This window comes from Phyllopteryx taeniolatus, chromosome 14, assembly GCF_024500385.1.
Source record: "Phyllopteryx taeniolatus isolate TA_2022b chromosome 14, UOR_Ptae_1.2, whole genome shotgun sequence".
Classification (NCBI taxonomy): domain Eukaryota; kingdom Metazoa; phylum Chordata; class Actinopteri; order Syngnathiformes; family Syngnathidae; genus Phyllopteryx; species Phyllopteryx taeniolatus.
The window spans coordinates 23,343,438-23,366,491 of record NC_084515.1 but is presented as its reverse complement, the minus strand read 5'-3'; the positions used below and the strand labels follow the sequence as shown (position 1 = coordinate 23,366,491).

At 40.6% G+C, this 23,054-nt stretch overlaps 1 protein-coding gene across 12 annotated transcripts in view; it reads left to right on the top strand.

Annotated features, from left to right (window-relative positions):
• carmil3 (capping protein regulator and myosin 1 linker 3) overlaps positions 1 to 23,054 on the top strand; it is a 90,783-nt gene that overhangs the window by 36,389 nt on the left and 31,340 nt on the right. For all 12 annotated transcript variants that reach the window (XR_009791813.1, XR_009791812.1, XM_061797792.1 and 9 more), the window contains 11 exons: positions 4,100 to 4,194; positions 5,662 to 5,748; positions 7,595 to 7,704; positions 7,801 to 7,878; positions 11,669 to 11,745; positions 16,569 to 16,673; positions 17,910 to 17,979; positions 18,091 to 18,172; positions 21,197 to 21,293; positions 21,392 to 21,446; positions 22,267 to 22,439. Coding sequence is in view for 10 of the 12 variants with exons in the window: in XM_061797792.1 (XP_061653776.1) it covers positions 4,100 to 4,194; positions 5,662 to 5,748; positions 7,595 to 7,704; positions 7,801 to 7,878; positions 11,669 to 11,745; positions 16,569 to 16,673; positions 17,910 to 17,979; positions 18,091 to 18,172; positions 21,197 to 21,293; positions 21,392 to 21,446; positions 22,267 to 22,439 (1,029 nt within the window). In the remaining 2 variants the exon portion in view is untranslated. The remainder of the gene's footprint in view (positions 1 to 4,099; positions 4,195 to 5,661; positions 5,749 to 7,594; positions 7,705 to 7,800; positions 7,879 to 11,668; positions 11,746 to 16,568; positions 16,674 to 17,909; positions 17,980 to 18,090; positions 18,173 to 21,196; positions 21,294 to 21,391; positions 21,447 to 22,266; positions 22,440 to 23,054) is intronic.

Below are 23,054 nucleotides of genomic sequence, written 5' to 3'. Positions count from 1 at the left end.
TCCAGGACTTGTCCGCTGCACTATGATTGGCTGCTCTATCCCGGTAGAACACGCCTTCCTACTTGTTCAGTGTGGCAGTGTTAATATAAATGCCATCAACCCTAAAGTCTGCCGTACACTGCGCAATGTGGTCGAATCCGACTTGACCGGACCAACACATAAAAATAAGAGTTGCCGACGCTCCCCCGCACATTGAGTGATTGTATATATTTTCCCGTGTCACAGTGCAGTTCTGAAGTTGCCACTGTGGTTCTTTCTATTCTGATGGATTTTTATTGAAAATTTCAGTCAGACAGAACAGTTTTAAAAGGGAGTGACAGAGAAAAACAAAGGGGAAAGACAGTAAAAAGATAAAAGACTAAATAATATAGGAAGAGAGGACAACATGACCTGTAATAAAGATGAGGAAAGTAAATCATTATATGCCTTGAACAATGACAGATTCGAGTGATGTATGGGGCAGTAGTGCTACGCACCTTGTGAAGGAAGGATTGGAAAATATAGGACAGGACTGGACAGGACAAGGACAGAAGGGGAAAAATGCAGGACAGAGGTCGTGGACCTGGCTCTACAACTCAAGTGTGGTGGGAGTGGCTATGTAAATCAACATCTTTAGAAATAGAGTACAAGTGAGGGGATACTCAGGAAGTTCGTATAGTTATGAGTTATTTATCGTAATGAGTGAGTGGCCCCCAATAAGTCCCAGAGGTGAGTATCTGCGGACACATGCAAGTGTATTGACACCGTGTCGCATGCACAATAACCTTCAGAAGTGACCTGTAATTGTTGTCCCTGCACTGTTGGGGCTGAAGACCCCAGCCCACCCAGCTGAGAGGCGGGGTCGGGGCCAGGAGTCCACCAAAGAGCGGCCCAGTGGACGGGACACCACCTACACCGAGGGACCTAGGGCGGTCCACCAGTCCGACCAAGGTTCCCCAAAACCGGGCACCCAGAGGAGGCCGCAGGGTCCCAAAGCCACCCCCCTCGGCCAACCACCACCTCCTCCAGTGCCCCACACGCCCAATAACCGCTGCCCCCCTCCGAGCCCCACTGTTTAACTTGTTAGCTGCCTCAATGTTGGCATAGATGTATTTTATACACACACCCAACTGACTCCACTGGTTCTGTGCAGAGTAGGCTGAGGTTCAGAGCGGGAGGGAGCGCGTCAGACTTCTACACATTGTGAAAGCCTCCTTTGCACCATATAATCTTCATCCAAGTGTTGTCCAATTTTAACCTAGTGAAGACACACTCGCTGCCGTTGGGCACGTCTTCGTGCACGTTCTTCTTCGTTGGTTTTCGCAGCTTCTTCATTGGTTTTCGTCACTTCTTCGGGGTCGGCGGACTGCAGGCTTCGAAACCGGGAGCCGATTTTTTTAAAATTTGAACGATTCCGGGAGAACTGGAATGTTAATCCCGGTTCCCATTGGTGCTTGATTCTCGATGCCCAACCCTACTGAGCAGCCATCCATCCAGAGGGTCCCGGCCCACCTCCCCTACGGTTACTGTGACTGCCAGATCCCCCACTAGCAGTTGGCCCTACCCCATGCATAAGTGACCCCTAAGTGGTGTACTGCATTAAAATCTGGAGTGGCTCGTGAGGATGACTGCTGCCCCGCACCCAAACAAAAAGATAGATTAATAGTTGAGGAACCAGGTTGCTGAACAATGAAGAGAATGAATGAAAAGAACAATGTTGGCGATAAAGTGAAAGCGTGAATATTTGAAAGGAAGCTCGCCGGCTCCATTCATTTCAACGTACATTCTTGTTGCAAACTTCGCTTTTTCATCCACAGGCACATTATACATTATGAATGTCCAGTAGTTTAGTTTTGATGCTTTATACAGTATACTATTTACTGTATATGGCTTGAGCCGAGGCGACATGGCGGCACGGCTCGCAAATGCGGAAATGTGTTTTCACCACGAGATAAAGCTCCTGTGCATTTTGACTGAATGTAAACTGCGACGTTAAGACGCCGTACAGTGGAGATTAAAATTTGGAATCGCGGCAAAACCAGTGGCCGACCGATTGGCCACTCACGGAAACGCACACTGCGCCGTAGTTCGGTCGGGTTCGGCGGCGTCGTTCGGTGCGCGTTAGCCCTTAACCCTAACCTACCATAATCCTAACCTTAACCCATTTGAAGGTACTGGTACTGTCCCTTTCTGGTTTGTCTCACTTGTAATTTGCTTCGGCTTTTGTGAATGTTTTTCTTGTCTTGTTAATTTGTTTTTCTGCAATATAAAAGTGTTTCGGCCTTTGTTAATTTGTTTTCTGAAATGCGAAAGTGTTTCACAATTTCTATTGTTTTGCACTTCCCAGCCACCATATGACACCCTCCTACCTTCCTCCTCAACTTTGCAATAAAATGTCTTTGTTCTGCTACTTTCTTCTTCTTTGCACCTCCACACTTCACTGCATCACTTCTTTTGTCGTGCCACATCTCGGCCATCTTTTCTGTCCTTGTCTCTCCTCTTTTTTTATTTTCTCACCCATCTCTGCCCGGCCTCTCACCTCTGCACCTTATGGCCTCTCTGTATCCCCACTCACCAGCCACGCTCCTTTTTCTTACTTTACCTTTTTAGTTCTTTTTTTTGTGTGTGTTCTATTCATTTCAAAACATAGTATTGATGTCACATCTCCCCACCTCCCTGCAGAGGATTGGTTGTTTCTTTATAGAAATCATCTGGCTGAGTAGGTTCCTCATTTTTTGAATGCTTCAAATGAATTGGATGTCATGGGACATGATTTAAAAAAACTGAAGTTGAGATACTTTTGTGAGCTAAAAATAGCATATTCTATCATAGAATATGCTTTGACATCTTAGGATGTAACAAGTATGATTTGTGATGATACGCAAACATGATTTATAAAATTACATTGTAGAGTTTTAGAGCTTGTTTTCCTGATTTTTCACTGCATGTTTTTGTGTTTCCCATTAGTCTCCAGTAGGTGGTCCGCTTGTAAAAGAGTTGTGTAATCTATGTTTAAAGGCCCTATATTTTGTTCATTTAGATCTCCATAGAGTGACTCTCTAACATGGACTTAATATAAGTGTCAATTTGATTTAAAAAAAACAAACAAAAAAAAAACACTGGTTTTGTCATACAAGTGTCCAAAAAAGGCCCTTCTGGCAGGTACTTCTATTTGACCCATTTTTGAATCCGCTTTGTCCATATTTGGCTAAGACCGCCCCCTTTCCTCTGATTGATTGCCTCCATGTAGAAGACCCAACCCTCACTACTTGTCAGAGCACACGCGTTTATGTTGACAGCGCTGGCTCAGGGGGAGAGAGGTAGGTGGAGATCTTCGCTAGTGACGTAGATAAGTTGCAGAAATTCGAATGACCTGATTTCAGGCCTTTTGGCAGAAGAACGTCTGTACCTCAGGAATGCATGGATCATTTTAATTCATATTTCACGTTTGGGGGCACGGTGCACGACTGGTTAGCACATCGGCCACACAGTTCTGAGGGCCGGGGTTCAAATCCGGCCTCGCCTGTGTGGAGGTGACATGTTCTCCCCGTGCCCGCGTGGCCTTTCTGTTAAAAGGAATGGGAAATGATTTTTCATCAATTTGTTAATGAACCCTACCCAAAACTAACACATTATCCCAAACAGCGCTTAAGTAGGCACATTACCAGGAGATATGTGAAGGAAATGTCTTCATCATATTGAATCATACTAGACTCATCTTGATTCTTATTAATCCCAGGATTGAACTATTGATGGGCATCAATATCAAGAGATCAATATCATCATTAACCAATTAAGAGTTCTGTTGATGTGAGCAATAGATTGCTGATTAATTAGGTCTGGCCAAATGAAATATACTACCTGGCTGGAACCAGCAGAGGCGCTATCATAGTTTGCAGTCAGAGGTTCAGCTCCATGCATGCAGCCCTACAGAGTGCTATGGCACAACTCCTCAAAGCAGAATCCTTCTGCTCAGTACAACATTGGCAACAAAACACGAGTACAGAACATTAAGATGAGGAAAAATATCTGTTTGGATTGTTAATTTGCCCATAGTTAAATACTAATCCCTAGATGGAACTGCATACTATTTTTCCTTTATCATGTTTTATTCTTCCAGGGATTTCCCTCAAAAAATGGCATCAGCCCTGTCAGAGAACCCAGCCTCCATGATCCACTCTCTCAACCTGGCTCAGAACACACTTGACAACCAAGGTATCAACCTGAGCCGCCGCCGCCGCCGACTCCTCATCCTCCTCCTCCTCCTCATGCTCTGTTGGGCCATCTTTGATCTTGTACTGCATCCTGGCTTTTGGATGCTTTTGAAGAATTCAAAAACAATCTCTGTCCTCAGTGATCCCTAATTTTAAGCTTCTACTTTTTTAGAATATTTTTCCCACCATGAGTTGTCCCTCTCAGTACTTCACACAATTAAAAAGTGCACATTCTTTTTTTTTTTTAATTGTGAATCTTAATGCATGTGGGTCATTTACTGCTGACATATCAACCAACACTTTTATTTTCAAAACTGACTTGCATGTGGGTGCAATAATGATAGTTGCATATTAAGTTTCCACAACATTTGGCCAGTTTGAGGTGTAACAGCAGTGTCTGGCATATATTCACCTGTACCTTTCCAAGAGAACCAACCAAAGCGGGACATTGCCCTGTCTGTGTGTGTGTGTGTGTGTGTGTGTTCACATCTGCAGTGATGCGCACAATAATTGAAGGACAGCGACAATGCCTTTCACACAAAGGGGCCCGGGAAGTGAGCCTAAGTTGTTAAATTACACACCCACCTGGTCCCGGTATTCAGATGCCCCGTTTCACACAGGTGTCCTCTCTCATCTATGTTTGGGCTTCAAATACAAATATAAAAATTACAAATAATTTTTGTTTTTCCTGCTAGTCACAGTAGAACCAACTAAGGCACTCAATTTATTTATGCTGACTTTTGTTCAATTTGGGTGTATGCAGTTTTACTCACTTTACTCCTCTGTCCCCACCCTCTCACGTCTTTGACCAAAGCCACGCCTCTCACTCACGTGAACATGCACTTTCGTAAACAGGCAAAACTTAGCGCCCTAGCTGCTACAGTGCTGGCATGAGTGTTGCAAATCACTAGATGTTACTTGTCTGATATTGTATTTTTTTTTGGCATCTACAATCAATAAAAAAAATCTAAATAAACCTACCTGTGGAGCAGAAATATTAATAATTCTTTTTTAGCGGTGCACATTCAAAGCCCTTGTTTAGCCTTAACCTTTACTCTTTTTTTATTTTTGTCTCGAGCTGTCCAAATCCTTCGATTTAACTTTTGGTGCTAACCGGAGGTAAATACTGTAAACCGGCCACGAAAACAATTCTGCGGCATGGCTCCGGTGTGTGCCTGCATGTGCAATGGCAATGATTGACGACAACCCCTCAGTCGTGCCTTCTGTCTTTAGAGTCTCTGATTGGCTATTCTTGTCGCGCTGTGACAAGTTTTAATAATAATTAAAATTCAATTAGAGCCATAAGATGGGGCCAGAGAGGAGTGATTTCAATTTTTTTAAAGATCATTTTAATTAATAATAATCTACTGTCAGTTTTTTTTTTTTTATTGCAAACTTTACTTTTCATAATTCAACTTAGTTTGCAGTTAATTAGCATTGATAAAGTTATTGTCTTGCCTTATACCAGGGGTTTCCAATCTGATTCAACAAGTGTGTCGTCTAAACAAGGGCCTACGTCTCCTGAATCTCTCAAAGACCTCGCTTTCTTCCAAAGGTAAGATGCAATTGGAACCCAATTAATCATGTCGGAAAACTTGGAAAATCATCACACAAATTTTCTACTTCCTGAAGCTTAAGAGGTTCTTGGTTTAAAGAACAATAACTTGGTATTTTATTTGCGCAGATTCATTCATGTCATGTTGTTAATGAAATCCCTAATATATATATATATTAGTGGAGCCAGCAGCCCAGCTCTGTCCAGTTCAAGCAGTAAGAATTCTTTAAACTGTCATACCAAGCATTAAGTATTTCATATGTTTTGCTTCATACAACAGCAACAAACAAACAAAAATCTATGTCAACAGATATTTGTAGTGATTTGCACTCTTTAGCAAAATACAGCACTAGGAGGGCTCAGACATATTTACAGCATGACCTTGAAAGGCCCATTTAAATAAGACTATCATAAGGCTAAATGTTTTTTTTAAAGCGTCTATAAATTGTTTCTCATTTCTACCCTCTTCACCTTCTGCTATGTTTATCTCTAAGGTATTTTTAGACTTGCAGACATTGCTTTATAATCCAATATCTTTTCACACCCTTAATCTCTCACACACTTCAATACCAATATCATACACACACTGGCTGACTTTTTATAAATCTCTTCATCCAGAAGAGACTAGTAGATGATGGTTGGAGAGGGGGATTAGACACCATTTTACCATCATTTCGCTTCTAATCCCTGCAAATTAACGATAAAAAAATCTAGTGCTTTGCCAAATTTAGAGTGGCACATGAGGTGGCTGGTATCCAAAAGGAGAACCAAGAAAAGAAGAAGTAACAAAAGGTGGCTAACCAAATGTATAATAACGGGCCTTTGGTCACAAGACTATACAAACACTCTCCTTCATAAGTATTTGAACAATGAGGGCAATTCCTTTATTTTTGCTGTGGACTGAAAACATTGGTTTTTCATTTTAGCAGGTAAAATGCATGATCGAGGGGTTTAAGTCAAGAGATTGACTTGACCATTCTAAAACCATCCAAGAGGGCTGGGAAATTAGTTTTTTCATTTTTTTTTAACCGCCCTTCGCTTATAGAGTGATAGATAAAATGACAGTGATATTGTTCAAAACAGCTTTTGCTTTGTGTTTTTTCCACTTCTGGGATTTACTTTATTTCTCTTCGTACGAAACAAGGTTTTTTTTTTTTTTTTTTTTTTTTTACTGTTTGTTTGTTTGTTTTTTTCCACCATCAACTTCAATAATGGAAATAAATATACAGTATATTTCTTTACATACAGGTATAATGTGAAAATAAGTGATTCTTATTGGGGGGGAAAAAATGTCCCCTATGTTAAAATGTATGTAAATGGGACTTGATAAATCGTTTTATGTTATTAGAAGAGTCATGTTTTTTTTTTGTAAGGTGAGGCAAGGATACCTCGGCAAAATATTTGCGGCCTGAAAGTTTCCAAAAATGTCGACCCCTGCTTTTGCAATCCATAGATGGGCACAATGCATTGCAAATGTTCAGCACAGTTGATTTCACGATTACCTCCCAGGGCTCCTCCTTTGTCAGACAGAAAACAATGTGGAAATAATCCAGCTCAGATGGTCTGTTTCTTTATAGGAATTAAAGTCGTATGTTCAATTTTTGAAAAATAGTGTGCAATGTGAATTATTTTTAATTGTCAAGAGCAATAAACTCCAAATAATCGATAAAATTGCTCACCAATCCCTGGAATAAATTCTATAATTCTGCAGACCTTCCTTACCTTCTTCCATTATTGGGTTTTGTATTAGCGAAGAAGTTGTACCTCAGATGATTCAGTGACTGAAAAGTGTATGTTTTTCAAATAGATACTCTAATTCCTTCTCACTCTTCTTTCACCGCTATAGGTGTTGTGTCTCTGTCCCAGGCATTGTGTTCAAGTGATGATTACTCCAATTCTTTGCTGCACCTTGACCTTAGTAAAAACTCAGGGATTCTGTCTGGAGAAGATGCCACGGTGAGACTTCTGCACGAACACACATATATCAGTTCAAGATACCCTAACTTAAAGTGTCTGTATGAATACATGAACAATCTTCTCCTATCTGTGCAGAATCTGTACCTCTTCCTTGCCCAGCCCAACTGTCTAGTGCATTTGGATGTTTCTGGAACGGACTGCACAGTGGACTCGGTCTGTACCCTTCCCAGGCATTTGCTGTCTGATCTCATTTTGATTCAGGCCAAAAAACAGACAGGGAATGGCATGCAGAATACAAATCCGTCACTTGCTAAAACGAAATGAACAGAAAGCCAGTTTTGTTTTAAAAGTGCGCTTTAGCTTTTGTCACATCTGTTTTTTTTTTTGTTGTTGTTGCTTTTTTCCATCTTTATCACCTGAGCAGGAGACCGCTGTCTAAATATATCATATGTGCCAGATTGACAGTACTAAGACAAAATGTTGTCTTGCTGCATGAGCACAAACACTAACAATTCAAATGACAGAGTATTTTGAGTTCAGTGTCATTTTAAATATATGTCTGCCCCTGCTGGCCACAACAGAGAAGCATCGAAAGGCTGAATTAACAGCACTCGGGTTGTTTTAGTGGGCATTTTAGTTGCGAGGATATACTGGAGGCGATTGTAATAAGCGCTGACTGGGCAGGAGGCTGCATTTCTTGTTTATGTCCGGTCTGCAGCTTACCTTACTACAGTATATAGCTGACATATCACACTTAAGTAATGAAAGATGGAGATTCACTCAATATAATTTATCCCCAGCACTATGAGATCAGTCTCATCCACATCGATGAGATGATGTGTCAGGAGAGTTGGGTACTCTCACTGGCTGTAACATTAGCTACACCTGCACAATATTCTAACATCTAATGCAAGTACAGCATTAATAATTGTGCCTTTTTACAGATGATGATGCTGAGCAAGATTTTTATTTAATTGTGTTGTAACACTCGAGAGCACATTTTGAAGTTCTTGGTCTTTTCTCTGACTCGACTTCCAAAAGTCTTGGTCTCGTCTCGGATTCTAGCCGGACTTTGGATTTTTCGTCGAGACCGGCCCAGACCAGGACTGATCTGGTATTCTCAAGGATTCAAGGACTTTAATTATCATGCCAACACACATTTGTGGGACACTGCATATGCACCGTCAGTCAGTTGCGCAAAATTTGATAACCCAAGGTCTGAGATTAGCCCAATAAATCTCTCAGGACTTGTAAAATATAAATAGAATAAGAAAATAAGCTAAAATAAGACAACATAAAAGGGATAAAAATACTTATTTGCAGTAGTTTTTTCCTTAAACTTCATTAATGTGATAATCAGGAGAAGCAATTGGTAAAACAACAAATACCTTCAATTCATGTGTTCCAAACCCCCCACCATCCCCGTAATGACTGCAACCTTTGCAACTGAGAGACAACACCCTCACCCTCCACCCACCCGCACCTCCCCGCTCACAAGCGCAAGTGAAAGGTGCGAGACAAAAAAGGCAAAAGCTAACACTTGTCACTCACTTTCTTTATTTCATTCTATGTTTAATTTTTAATGTGTCTGCCGCAGGGCGTGTAAGGTATGGGTATTTAATGTGATGGGTGTATTTTTCAATAATTATACTCTCCAAATGAATTATAAAACAGAGAGGAAAGGGCAGCACAGGTTGCTAATTTGCAACCCGCTAGTTTTTTAAGCAGTATAACTAATCACTGTAGTTTTGATCTTGACAGTTAAAATTTTAGCCTTTTTGATGTATTCGGACAAGCAAAAAGTGTCTGTAGAGAATACAACCGTTATATTCTGCAATTTGCTACAACCCCAATTCCAATGAAGTTGGGACGTTGTGTTAAACATAAATAAAAACAGAATACAATGTTTTGCAAATCATGTTCAACCCATATCTAATGGAATACACAACAAAGACAAGATATTTAATGTTCAAACTGATAAAGATTATTGTTTTTAGCAAATAATCATTAACTTAGAATTTTATGGCTGCAACATTGGAAATGGGGTTGTAAATCAGTCATCCAAATACCTATGCGTCAAGGTGTACTTTTAAAAAAAAAAAATGGGAATAAGAGATGAGTCATGCACATTTGCGCCACACTTTATGAGGTTTTCAACTGAAATTAAATGGACACATCCACAACCTACAGAACAGTTTTAGTGCCCCTTGAAATGGATTCTTCAAGTGTGGAACTCTGCTCTCCAACTAATTTATTTTGTTTTGTTTTTCTAATTGTGAAGAGTTTATCAGTTCTTGGGGTTGCCATGACAACCGGGCCATAGTCGCTACAATGGTAACAGTTGTATCCTGGAGCGTTGACACGTTTTCCGGTCCCACCTCCCCGGACAGCTTGATTTTAAACTATGTAGACCAAAGATCGTAAAAGAAGGATATGGTGGGATCGTAATACTGTAAATGTCATGTAGTGCTGCCAGTGTCTGACAGAGATACGGCAAGATTTTACGACTGTAGTCTGATATAGTGCCATCATGAAAGACACAATTTGTCTTGGAGTCTGATCCAGGCATTAGGCTGCTGTTTGTGTCATGCATGTATTTTTTTTGTCAGAATTACTGTTGATTTTTATTCATAGAGATCATTAAAGCCTTAACCCTAGCCACATTGAAAGTTTGATCAATTAAGCTGCCAAGTTTGTTGTGACGGGACTCATCATTGTTTGGGAATGTTTGGACATAGGAAGCAGTTGTCATGATTGAAGAGGAAGAATCATGTTGTGAGTAGACTTTACACCGATCTGATGGGGCTGATCGGTATCAGCAGATATTTAGCATTTTATGCTGATCTGTTGATTGGCTTCGTGCACAGTACATGTGAATCTAAAAGCTAGTTTATTTTTAGCCTTGTCGCATGTTTTTCGACGTAGTCCTGTAAATATCTGACGGCCAATAAAGTTATTTAACAAATAAAAAACATCTCGGTCGTGTGGCACAGACAAGTCTGAGACAGACAACACGTAATGCCCGGATCAGACTACAAGACAAATTTGCTCTTTCACGAATGCACTATGTCAGACTACTACAATAAAGTCTTATATTCCGATTCCACCGCATCCCGTTTTTTTTACGATTATTGGGCTTTATCTTGTCAACTCAAATGCAACCGGATACACTCGTTACCGTGGCGACGACAACAAGAGTGGATCGCGACGACTGTATTATAAGAACAAAATGGGGGAAAAACGACTGTTGGTGCTCAGGAGAGGATGTTCGTTTAAGGCTTGTGTCAATGACATTACAACTTTGGATAAAGTTACTATTATTATTGGGATTATTGGGCTTTATCTTGTCAACTCAAATGCAACCGGATACACTCGTTACCGTGGCGACGACAACAAGAGTGGATCGCGACGACTGTATTATAAGAACAAAATGGGGGAAAAACGACTGTTGGTGCTCAGGAGAGGATGTTCGTTTAAGGCTTGTGTCAATGACATTACAACTTTGGATAAAGTTACTTTATTTGAATATTCCTAATACCTGTCCACTTGTCCTTCCAGACTTGTATGGTGAGGTGATTGTGCAGCTGTTTCATTTGCAGAATGCTATGTAAAAATGGTCCATGTACCAGATGTGATTTCATGATCATGAAGTCCTATGATTGAATTTTCTGTTGCATAAAAGGCAAAGATTCAAGAGGCCGCCTTGTCCTAATTTGACCATGAGGATGATCTGTTTTTGCTCCAATTCCATACAGTCATGCAGCCTTTTGATATTTTTTTTCCCTTTTGTATAGCCATATTCTATTAAGTTCTGATGTGATAGAGTAGACCGATTTATTGAAGACTTATTGTTTGAGAAAACACAAAAGGTCAATTTCACTGCTCTCCATCTGTGTACTGTAAGATGCGATGTGCTAACATGGCACTGAGCAAAATAGGTGTTATGCAACACAATTACTGTAAACCTTTTTCTGACGCTTCCCTCTTGTGTCTGTTTCTGCAGTTGTTTGGGGCCTTGCTGAGAGGCTGCTGCGCGGATCTTTCCTACCTGAACCTGTCCAAGAATTTCTTCTCTAACAGGTGGGTGTAACCCTATGCAACTCAGTTCGATCCAATCCCTTTGTCTCTGCCAAAACACTTGAGTTTTCTTCTGACTGAGCAGAAAGACTGTGTGGCCGCTTTTGTGTCAGCATGCAGATTGTGATTGTGTGGTTCCTAAATCCTAAAAAAAAATCCTAAAACTGTATTTTCAACCCTGTCCTGTTCAGCTGCTTGGTCATGCAGACTGGTGGATCTTCTCGTGCCACATTTTGTCCTTTCACTAGACTTTCCATTAATATGCTTGCACACACCACTCTGTGAACAGCCAGCCTTGTTAGATATGAACTTTTGTGCTTTACCCATCCTATGGAGGGTATCAATGATGGTCTTCTGGTCAGTTGTCAAGTCTGCAGTCTTCCCCATATTGAACCCAACTGAGACAATTGAACCAAACTGAGGGAATTTAATGACACCTGGGGAAACCTGTGCAGGTGCTTTGAGTTTAGTAGATGATTAGTGTGTGACACTCAGTTTAAAAAAAATAATGGCCTGCAAAATTTGGGGTGATTTCTTCACAGTATTCAAATTTTTTGAATTCCTGATTTCGTGGGTTTTATGAACTGGAAACCCTAATTATGAAAAAATAAACAAATAAATATTTGAAATTGTTTAAATTGTGGGCCCTGAATCTATAGTCTATGAAAGTTTAACTTTTTGAATGCAATTATGGAAATAAATAAACTTTGGCATGATATTACAATTTTTTTGGAAAGGGTCTGTATGTCAGTTTACGCAACATAAATAGAGAACGATACAGTGATGCATCTGGCCATTTAACTGTGGTTTATGATGATCCTTTTTATGATTCATGTCTGTTTAGAGTTAAGCAAATATTTTGAGCTAAATAAGCACTTAATGAGATTTATAGATTGCTTCTATTTATCGTAAATGCACAGATGGGTGCTTTTACTTTTACAACATCCCTGGATATTTTTTGACGAGACAGACATCAGATGTTTTATCTCAGTTAATGGCCTCTTAGTTTTCTCTACCACATTCTATTGGACCGCTCTTCAACATTAGTGTCAATTTTTTTGCTGCTGTTCTTACACAATCTGTTCTCCACACTTAATTAATCACCCAGTGTTTATTTGAAAATATAAGGCTGGCATGGCAAGTTCTGTTTGTGTTGAACACATGACTTTTTTTGGATCTGTCACTTGAAGTTCCTTCATCCAGCTATTAGATATTCAGCATGCAATCACAACTAAGTCAATTATTAATTGGCCAAAATGCAATACAAGTCTTCTGTGGGAAGTGTAGTGTATCCTTCCATACCGCTTACCCTCACTCGGGTCACGGCGTGCTGGTGCCGATCTCAGCTAACTCAAGGCGAGAGGCGGGGTACGCCCTGAATTGGTCACCATCCAAATGCAGGGCACATACAGACTAACAATCATTCACACTCAAATTCACGCCTATGGGCAATTTAGAGTCTTAACCTACCATGCATGTTTTTGGAATGTGGGAGGAAACCGGAGTACCCGGAGAAAACCCACGCAGGCACGGGGAGAACATGCAAACTCAACACAGGCGCTTCGGCACTGCCCCATTCACTAGTATCAAGTTACCCACGAAGCCATGTTGCCTCTGGAGAAAGTTTACAAAACTATGTGTCTTAAAATGAGCACTGTAGAGTCAGCTGGTGGTGTTGATGTTCAGCTCACCATTTGCTTGTCTTCAAAAAGTCAGTCCATCGCTTTATTTATTATTTCCTCATTTGGGAGCTTAAAATTGAGGCATCGAGCGAATACTCATTTTCGGGGTGTAGCAATCGTTATCGTATGGAACCTAAGCACGGATAACTCACAACTGAGCAGCCAAACGAAATGACGTCACTTTGTACTTCTATAGTGGGGGGGAACTCATGCCAGAAAGTATACGCCCCAACCCCTTGATGTCATGGGGCTGTGTTTTAGCCCCGCCCACAAAATCAGGACATTTCATACAGTGAAAAAGATGCTTAAGCTATATTTCAACAATTTAGCACTATATTATGTCATTCTTTGCACGTTTTCAGCACTTAAAACTAGGCTTTACACGATCAGAATTTTTAGAACCGATCAGCGAGTTTAAAAAAAACGATCACCGATCCGATCACAAGATGGAGCAATGTGTCTATTTAAATTACCTGTTCATTTACTGTATATACTTTTGTACTTAATTGCTCCAAAAATTATATTTACAATAAATAATGTATCTTTGTTTATCTATTTAGGCCAGTGAGGCATAGTGACAGACTTGGTCTTCTATTAGATGGCAGGAAGTACATACAGTAACTAATGTATCCACTTTTTGTGACATTTTTGTTTGTCGGTGTGCCGTGAGATTTTTCGATTGTAAAATATGTTCCTTGGCTCCATAAAGGTTGGAAATCACTGCTCTCGTCAGATCGTGTATTCTAATCAGTCAGGTCAAACCAACATGACAGAAATAATGGGTGCTAACTTACTGTAATTAAATTACTTTCTTGTAATTAAATTACTTCACCCACACCGAAACTTTAGAGCATGATTCGACAGAACGGCGGCATGTTTACACACAACCGTTAGTGCTAGCACTAGCTTGCTAGGCTACATAACGTTTTGTTCCCTGCTTGCGAGCCATATCGTATTAAAAGTAAGTGAACATACCTCAAGCAAGCCTTAAACGAACGTCGTCTCCTGAGCACCGGTGACCACCAACACACGTTTTTTCCCCCATTTTGTTCTTATAATACAGTCAGCGCGATCCACTCTTGTTGTCGTCGCCACGGTAACGAGTGTATCCGATTGCATTTGAGTGGACAAGATAAAGCCCAATGATCATAAAAAAATGGGATGCGGTGGTATTGGAATACGAGATTTTATTGCAGTCATCGGCAATAGTGCAATCGTGAAAGGGTAATGAACCTGGCATTACGTGTTGTCTGTCTCAGACGTGTTGTCTGTCCCACACCGCTGACGTTTTTCAATTTTTCAATAACTTTATTGCCCCTCAGATATTTACAGTACGACGTCAAAAGACACGCGACAAGGCTAACAATAAACTAGCTTTTTGGATTCAAATATACAGTGCACGATGGCAACGCGGAGTAAAATTAGTTTTTTGCGGAGCCGATCAGTGACGTCATTGATCAGATCGCCGCATTATGACATTAAAGCCGATCAGCCGATCAGCATAAAATGCTAAATATCGGCTAATACCGATCAGATCGGTGTAAAGTCTCCTTGAAACATATTTAATGTAATTAGAATCAAAACACGGATATCTGCTTAGAGCTCCTTGAGCAAAGTCCGATTTACTATTGGTTCATCTTCGCAGCCTGTGCTCTGATGAGTCACATTGCAGTTATTTTCTAAAATAATTATTATTTCTTCCCCCCTAATCTTTGCCACTGAAGCAACCCCTAACAGGTATTACATAATTTACTTTTCTCACTACCAGTCCTGCCTCCACTGGTATTACATGCTGGTTCATTGCCGCTGGTCAGACTCTCGTAATATTCTAATGACAACAAAGACCTCCAAAGCTGAAGTGAGCTGATAAGCGCCAGACTCATAAATAGGGAATAGGCCACCTTATCACCCTCTCTCACCCATCATACATGCTGCAGCTGTGACACTTATGAGAAAGAATGAACACTGACGCAGGCTTGGTAATACAGTATGTTGCTGATGCAGCTCGCTGGTGGGTGTGTCATAAGAGAGGCAGGGATGCTGGATTCGTTTATGGGATATCTGCAGAGGTTTCATAGGCTCAGTGCTAATTAGCACAAATGGGTCAAAGATGAGTTGTCTCACAACGCAAGCTTGTGTCAGCAGTTACAGTAAGACGGGACTTTAATGTAGCAGACTGACCTTCCCTCACTAAGCCATTTACACGCTCTCTAATTACCACCGTTAACCCCAATTTCATATTTTTGTTTAATTTCTCACCTCTCGATTACATATATTTTCATACTTTGACTCGTGTGACTCACCTATATTTGTTCAGTTACCATTAAGAATACTCAAAGCTCTCTAATTTATTGCGATTGAGAGTTACAGCATCTTCAAAGATCCTGTTCTCAGATTTTTATCCCGCTGTTTATCCTAAGCGTTGCTGTACTGTGCGGCACGCACAATTCTAAGGGACATGAATAGGAGAATTTCTGAAAGTGGAATAGAAATAATCCAAGCCTACTTAGTTATTTGGGCACATGAATAAATAACCTTAGCGGCAGTTGAACAGGTTACAGAGCCTTTTTTTTCCACTCATGTTGTTCTTGAGGTTTGAACAGATAAACTCCTTAAAATTGCACAATGCAAGTGATAAAAGGCAATTTTGTCATATGTTCAGAAGGGAATGTGGTGTATTTATCACCAAAACAGATGAATGTAGAGCACACAGACACACAGTGTGTGATTTCATTGACAACAGGCTATTATACAGTGCAGGCCAAACTGATTGCTGAATAATTGGTCTGAGAGAACTTCAAAGTTATGGCAGTAATCTACAGTAAATAATGTAATACAGACCTAAACCTCCCAGCATCTGTCCGGCTTCAGCATTCAATGTAACTCACTTTTTTTTCCCTCCATCCTGTTGTTTCAGTGTCTGTCACTTCCCTTATCAAATGGTGTGTCAGACTTCCAGCCTACCACATTCTTGTGAATTTCTCTCATCGGCATCAGGCTCCTATCCATTCTTGTCATCTTTCACTCTCTTGAGTGCCTGATTGAAATCCATTCCTAATGCTCTCTTTCTGACCTCCTCTTGCTTTCTACACTTACTGTATATAGCTGTAAAACATCTCATTTTTCATTTTGCTTCATTTCCAGGAAAGCAAGAGATTCTCTGCCAACTTTCCGGCAGTTCTTCAGCTCAGCGTTCAGCCTGACTCATGTCAGCTTGGCCTCCATGAAGGTTCCTCCTGATTGGCTGAGGTGAGAAAAATCTCAATCTAGTGTTGTAGTAGCAGTATTGCATCTTAGTTATTTAATGACAAAATGTTTGTAAGATCTCAGACATTTCCACAAAATTGTTAAGGCAACGGTTAAGGAAAAAAAAAAAAAAAAAAAATCTGCCGCATTACCTTGCGACTTGACAATAGAGGCATATGGCCATGTCACTCATAACAAAAATAGTTGAACTATTACGAGGAAATTCAATTAAATTGGACACGCTTACGTCACCTACACGTGGGAAGTAGAAGGTGGAAGCGAAGCTTTTTGGTTGCAGGAGCGGAAAGATTGCGACGACTAGTAAATGAGACAAAAAAGACAAATGTTGTGGGAGCATTTCAGACTGAAATGCGAGGCGAGCACCGTGACGTGTAACTGTAACACAGGCCGAGCCAAAGACGCCCAGTATGAAGCCGCGCAGGACCCGAGACAAGGTAAAATTATCGTAGCGCAAATCAGCGAGATTAACGTTAATGTACCTTAGTAACATAACGTTAGCGCTGGAGAGGGCTAGATCTCTGTTAGGTAGGATTACCGTCAAATCTGTTGCTTGTTTATTACGATGGTGACAATTACAGATGTGACCATAATTACTTCATACCGGGTGCTTGTACGCTTTCCTCAGTGTAGGCACTGTGTGACATACGGCCAGTGTATAAAAGTGTAAAAAAATATATAAATAAATAATCAACTAACTTTGCTATGTTCAATGTCAGTCAAAGAGCCAGTCTGAGAACTCAAGGGATTCAAATGATGTGTTCAGCTGAATGACACAAGAATATAAATGACATTCCCAGAATTTATGGGGCTCAGATAGTAAAAGACTAACTCCCTTGGCAAAATACAGTGTATATATCCAATGCGAAAATCCGTGTTTTGAAGGTGCATATGCTTAGTAAAACAATGTGATGCTAAATACATGCCATGATTAAAGGCAAAAGAGTTTTTATTGAATGTTTTCAGTTTCCTGCTGGGGAGTTAGTAAGCCATGTTTTATTTGTAAGTTTATGTTCCCAAATTCACCCAAACGTTTTTTTGTTGTGCACAGAATGGTGCAAAACAACGGGTGGATAATCTATTTGGGTTGTTAAATGGAGAAAAAAGGCTTTATTCATGTGTGACTTTTACAAAATGTATTCCCAAGTGTAAAATAACACCACGTTTCTAAATTCTCTCACTGAATCTGTAACATTTTGCAATGTCTATGTTTCCCTTCAGAGCTCTGTTCCTTGGTCTTTGCAATAATCCCCATATCACCGATTTGCAGTTGGACATCAGCGGCTGTGAGGTATGCGCTCTCTCAGCCTATGCTGCAAAGGCTAGATTGATTCATCTTCTTGTTGATTGATGCCTGTGTGCAGCCTATTATGTTCCACTTCTTTCTGTCTTTTCCTGACAGTTAAGGTCTGCAGGTGCTGGGGTTATTCAAGAACTCTTTCCAAGAGTTTCGTGTGTGGGGACTTTAGATATCTCCGATAATGGTAAGACACACACCGAAGCGCAAACTGCACATATTTCTACCCGAGGGCATCTGGTCTCCCTTGTACAAGAGCCCTAACTCTGTTATATAAAATTTTACAACTGAAGCACACCTTACAAACTTTTCCAAACCGTTGAGAAAATCTGGAAGACAAGAGTTGCATTCATTTGGAGTCCGGTGAATTAATTTGTGTTCATTTCTGAATGGTACCTTTGTCAAATGTTCTCAAACGATCTGCAGATATTAGCTGCTACCTAAGCTCCATTTGGAAAACTTCACTATTATAGCATGAGTGTCCTTGAACAAGACAGACAACAGCAGCTAAAATGGCAAATTCCATTGACGACGTCATCTAAGGCCAACCGCGCATGTACCGACGCGGCCGAGCACGACTTAACTTTCGCGTGTTGTGCAGGCTTCTGCAACTAGTTTTAATGAGTGGCCGATCGTCAGCTACTACTTGTGCTGTGATTCAAAATTTAAAGGTGGAGTTTGCATTTAAAAACAAATATATACATATATATAGATATATATATTTTGTCATACGTATACGTTAAAACTGTGTGTATGACTGACAGAACAATATTAAAATTATCTTTTGAAAAAAAAAAAAAACATTCCTCTCTGGCTCCATCTTATGTTTGTAATTTAATTGTAATTATTGTTTTAAAACTTCTTTTCACTGCACGACAAGAGGAGCCAATCAGAGACTGTAGACACAGAAGGCGTGATCTAATGGTGCTTTCAATCATTTGCACACGTGCATTGTGCACACAAAAGTTAAAAAGAAGGAATTGGACAGCTCTCACGACAAATCAAAGGTAAACATATTTATCGGAGTGTCCAAAACGCGGACGGCTGCATATGGCTGGGTTTGGAAAACCGCTGTGTATGTCACGTCACCATTCTCACTAGGTCATCATGTACATTGATCACATCTCTTATATTTTAAATTGATTGTACATTCCCCAAAATATGACATTAAACCAATAACATTTCGTGTTTGGCAATAATCCGTCATGAATAATTCATGCCAGCAATGCAGGAGCCTTGGCGTGCCATGCACGCGCGTGAGTGAGCTGTGGCCGGTTCTCTGGGCAGAGACGCGCGGGGGCGGGGAGTGAAATGAAGCTACATTCAAATCATGCCAGCAGTTTGAAAACTGCCAACTTCGCCTTTAAATTGCAGATGAACACTGTCGTAAATTCACAGGTGAAACGGCCAATCGAAAATGGCATGTCATAGTATCACGTGAAGTTTTACAGCAAAATCAAGTTTCGGGTGTGAAGCGAGATCCAGCCAGCCGCCGTCAAGCCTTACCAATACAGTATAACAGTATCTTCTGTACACAATATAGTCTTAATATATGAATATAATAATAATTAATTAATTAAAGAAATAATTAATATGGTCTATGTAAAACTGAGTCAGGGTGTAATTAGCGAATTTCCGCGAATAATTGACGCCCCCAAAAAGCGATGTTATTTTAATATTAATATGAAAGTTATAATTGCCTACATTAATAGCTTAAACTATAAATAAATGACAAACTAAAACACTTTCACGGTGTTTCAAAAGCTTACAAACATTTAAAAACAGTAAAGAGCTTACATCTCATTTAGTCTTGTAAGCCTGTCAGACGTGTTTGCAACGTCATCCAGACAGAAACAATTGTTCTATTTTTTTTCTTGCTGCTATTATCCCGTATGTAGTTGGAATTCTGTGCTGACACTCAAAGTTAACAGTACAACATTAACACAAGAGAATTATTTGCTCCAAGTTATTTAATTAAAATAAAAAACAGTCTTGTTCAATTGATGTAAAAAATATGAGTTTGACTTTTTTGTTTTTTGAGTAGTTTTCAATGGTATTTTAATTTATTGAGAATGCACCTCTATAAGTGTTGGCATGATGGAAAACTGGTTAGCACATCCGCCTCAGAGTTCTGGGTGTGCGGAGTTTGCATGTTCTCCCCGTGCCTGCATGGGTTTTCTCCGGGGACTCCGGTTTCCTCCCACATCCCACAAACGTGCGTGGTCGGTTAATTGAAGACTCTAAATTGCCCGTAGTTGTGAATGTGAGTGCGAATGGTTGTTTGTTTATATGTGCCCTGCGATTGGCTGGCAACCAGTGCAGGGTGTACCCCGCCTCTCGCCCGAAGATAGCTGGGATAGGCTCCAGCACGCACGCGGCCCTGGTGGGGATGAGCGGTGCAGAGAATGGATGGATGGACCTCTATAAATTCAATAAGGCCTGGTACACACACACACACACACAATAATTTTTCAAATCTTTAAAAGATTTTTTATTTTTTTTTTTAATCTATGACAGACCCCACTCATAGAGATAAAAAAATGAGGCATTTAACAATTTTGGTTGCATTGTGTGTGGTGTGCGCCAATAATCTCAAAAGACAACACCATCTGATCCGCTTCCGATCTCGAAATCGCGTAATCGCACGTGATCTCACAAAACTGAAGAAGAAATACTTCTGGATATGCGCTGATCTATGCCGAGTCTTTCCAACGGTTGCCAGAGCCTTGTAAAATGGCGATGACCTAAAAAAAAATGGCTTGCTTTGGAAAATACTTCTTGCCGTGTGGAGAACCCACTTTATTTCAAAAGAATGACATTGGGTTTATTCTTTTCCTCGAGTCTCGATTGGCTACATTCCGTTCCACGTCACAATTCAAAGCATCATGACTTGGGGAGATCAACCTTCCCCATACACATGAAGAGTTTTGGTTGTAAATATTAAAAAAAACTTTCACTATTTAAGATTGTCGGCCAGACCTTTTTCGGACTCTAAAATCAAAACAAATCCATTCTTCACGCACCTCAGACCCAATGATAATCTTATAGGATAAGCTTATAAAACATAAGATTGTCTGGTGTTTGACGTCCTTGGTCGGGAAGGGACAAAATCGGGACAAAAACAGCCAGAATTTCTTTGTGTGGCCTAAGAAGCATGATTGTCTTTCCCAAACAAAGACAAAGATAATTTAAAAACCTGTCATTTTTACAGGCCTGGACTCTGACTTGCTAGCTGTCATCCCAGCATTCTCAAAACACCCCTCCCTCAAACACCTGATGCTGGGGAAGAACTTCAACATCAAGGGCAGGTATGGACCTTGTCAGTGACCAGCAATGCAGAGAATGACGATGATAGCGATGATAAATGTTTTTCTCTTCTTTTTTTTTTTTTTTTCTTCCTCCTCAGGGTGCTGGATGAAATACTCCAGAAACTGGTTCATTTGGTTCAAGAGGAAGAGTGTGTGAGTTGGATTATGTAACACTGCACACAAATCTGCAGTGGCTTAACTGACAAAATGCACATCCACACTAGTATATGCTAATTCAGGCACTCATTTTTAACCAAACGTTGAAATGGCCACAAAGATGAACTTGTCTCAATTTATTTCCACATCTGTATGCTGCGAATCACAAAGTCACGTCACATGCCACATGCATCCGAACATGATGCAACCATGCATGCCTGGTGTGTTGTCTGTGGGTCGAACAGATGATTAATCTGGTCACATTTTTTAACAACCCCACCGCCCCACACTGCCATCCCCCACCCATTCCTACGGGCCTGCTTTACTCCTGATATCCCGAGTGACGAGCATATTGTTTAAATATTTACTCCAGGGATGTTGACCACCCGCAAATATTCCTCCAAGCCCATGTATCTTTGACTAAATTACTATTATTAATTTGTGCAGTAGCAAAGCCTTGATTTTAGTTAGGTTAGTACAGAGTCATCGCCATGAATGTATTGTACTAATAATTTCTTCAAGGGGCTTAAATAATACAGTTTAAATACTCTAAATATGAAATAATCACTCGAAGTTAACATATGATATCATGACTATACAAGGCCAGTACAAGGTTCGATAGGGCTACCACCCAAAAAAACGTAACAACGGACCCTGGTAGTGCTATATGTAGTTCATATAGCTTAGTTTTGTGCAGCCGGTTTGGAATAAATTGAATCAAAATGTCTAAACAGGTAGTAGTGGTACAGAAAACGGATGGATGTGGTCTCATCAATTTTTTGATCAACTACACTTTCCTCTTGCTTTTATCCTCCAGGTCCTGCAGTCTCTCTCTTTGTCTGAATCAAGACTCCGCCAGCGGGGCACCATGTTGGTCAATGCGCTGGGCTCTAACACATGCCTACGGAAGGTGGACCTGAGTGGCAATGGCCTGGAGGATTCCGGAGCAAAGATGCTCAGCAAAGCCCTGCAAATTAATACAACACTCAGGTGAGAGCCCAAAAGGAGAAATAGAGAGATTTCTTTGCAAATTATAGTGCTTGGAGGACACAGGGGGAGAATTAGGGATGTTTTAGAGAGCAGTTGAAGGAATAGGGTCAACGAGAACATTATTATGTTTGAAAGCATTTGAAGAGATGTGCTGAAGGCCTTTCGTGGCAGGACAGTGAGACAAAGCGTGAACAACGCAGGAGATAAGAAGTTGCAATTAGGCAGTGAGGCAAATCTCAGACAGAGAGAGAGAGGGAGGGAGTGATTAAACGCTTTGGTGCATGCGTGTTAACCTCAAGTCTTTATTTATTTAAAAAAAAAAGTTATGGATTATAGCTTTAAATATTCCCTCGGTGGTTGTTTGTATTGTGATATTTATTAAATGAAGCATGTATACGGATATACAAGTATATTATTTATTGTAATGAAGAAACAAAGTCGAAAATGCATGTTCGTCATATGTTGTCTGGAGGTGCTTTGCGAGCACAATGAGGAGAGGCGGACTCGGCCTCGCCAAACCAAAATGGGAAACGCCGACCAGGGCGCCTACCCTGTGGGGACACGACCCACGACCAGGGAATCTCCACCAGGTCCGGTTTGCCAGCACCACTGAGG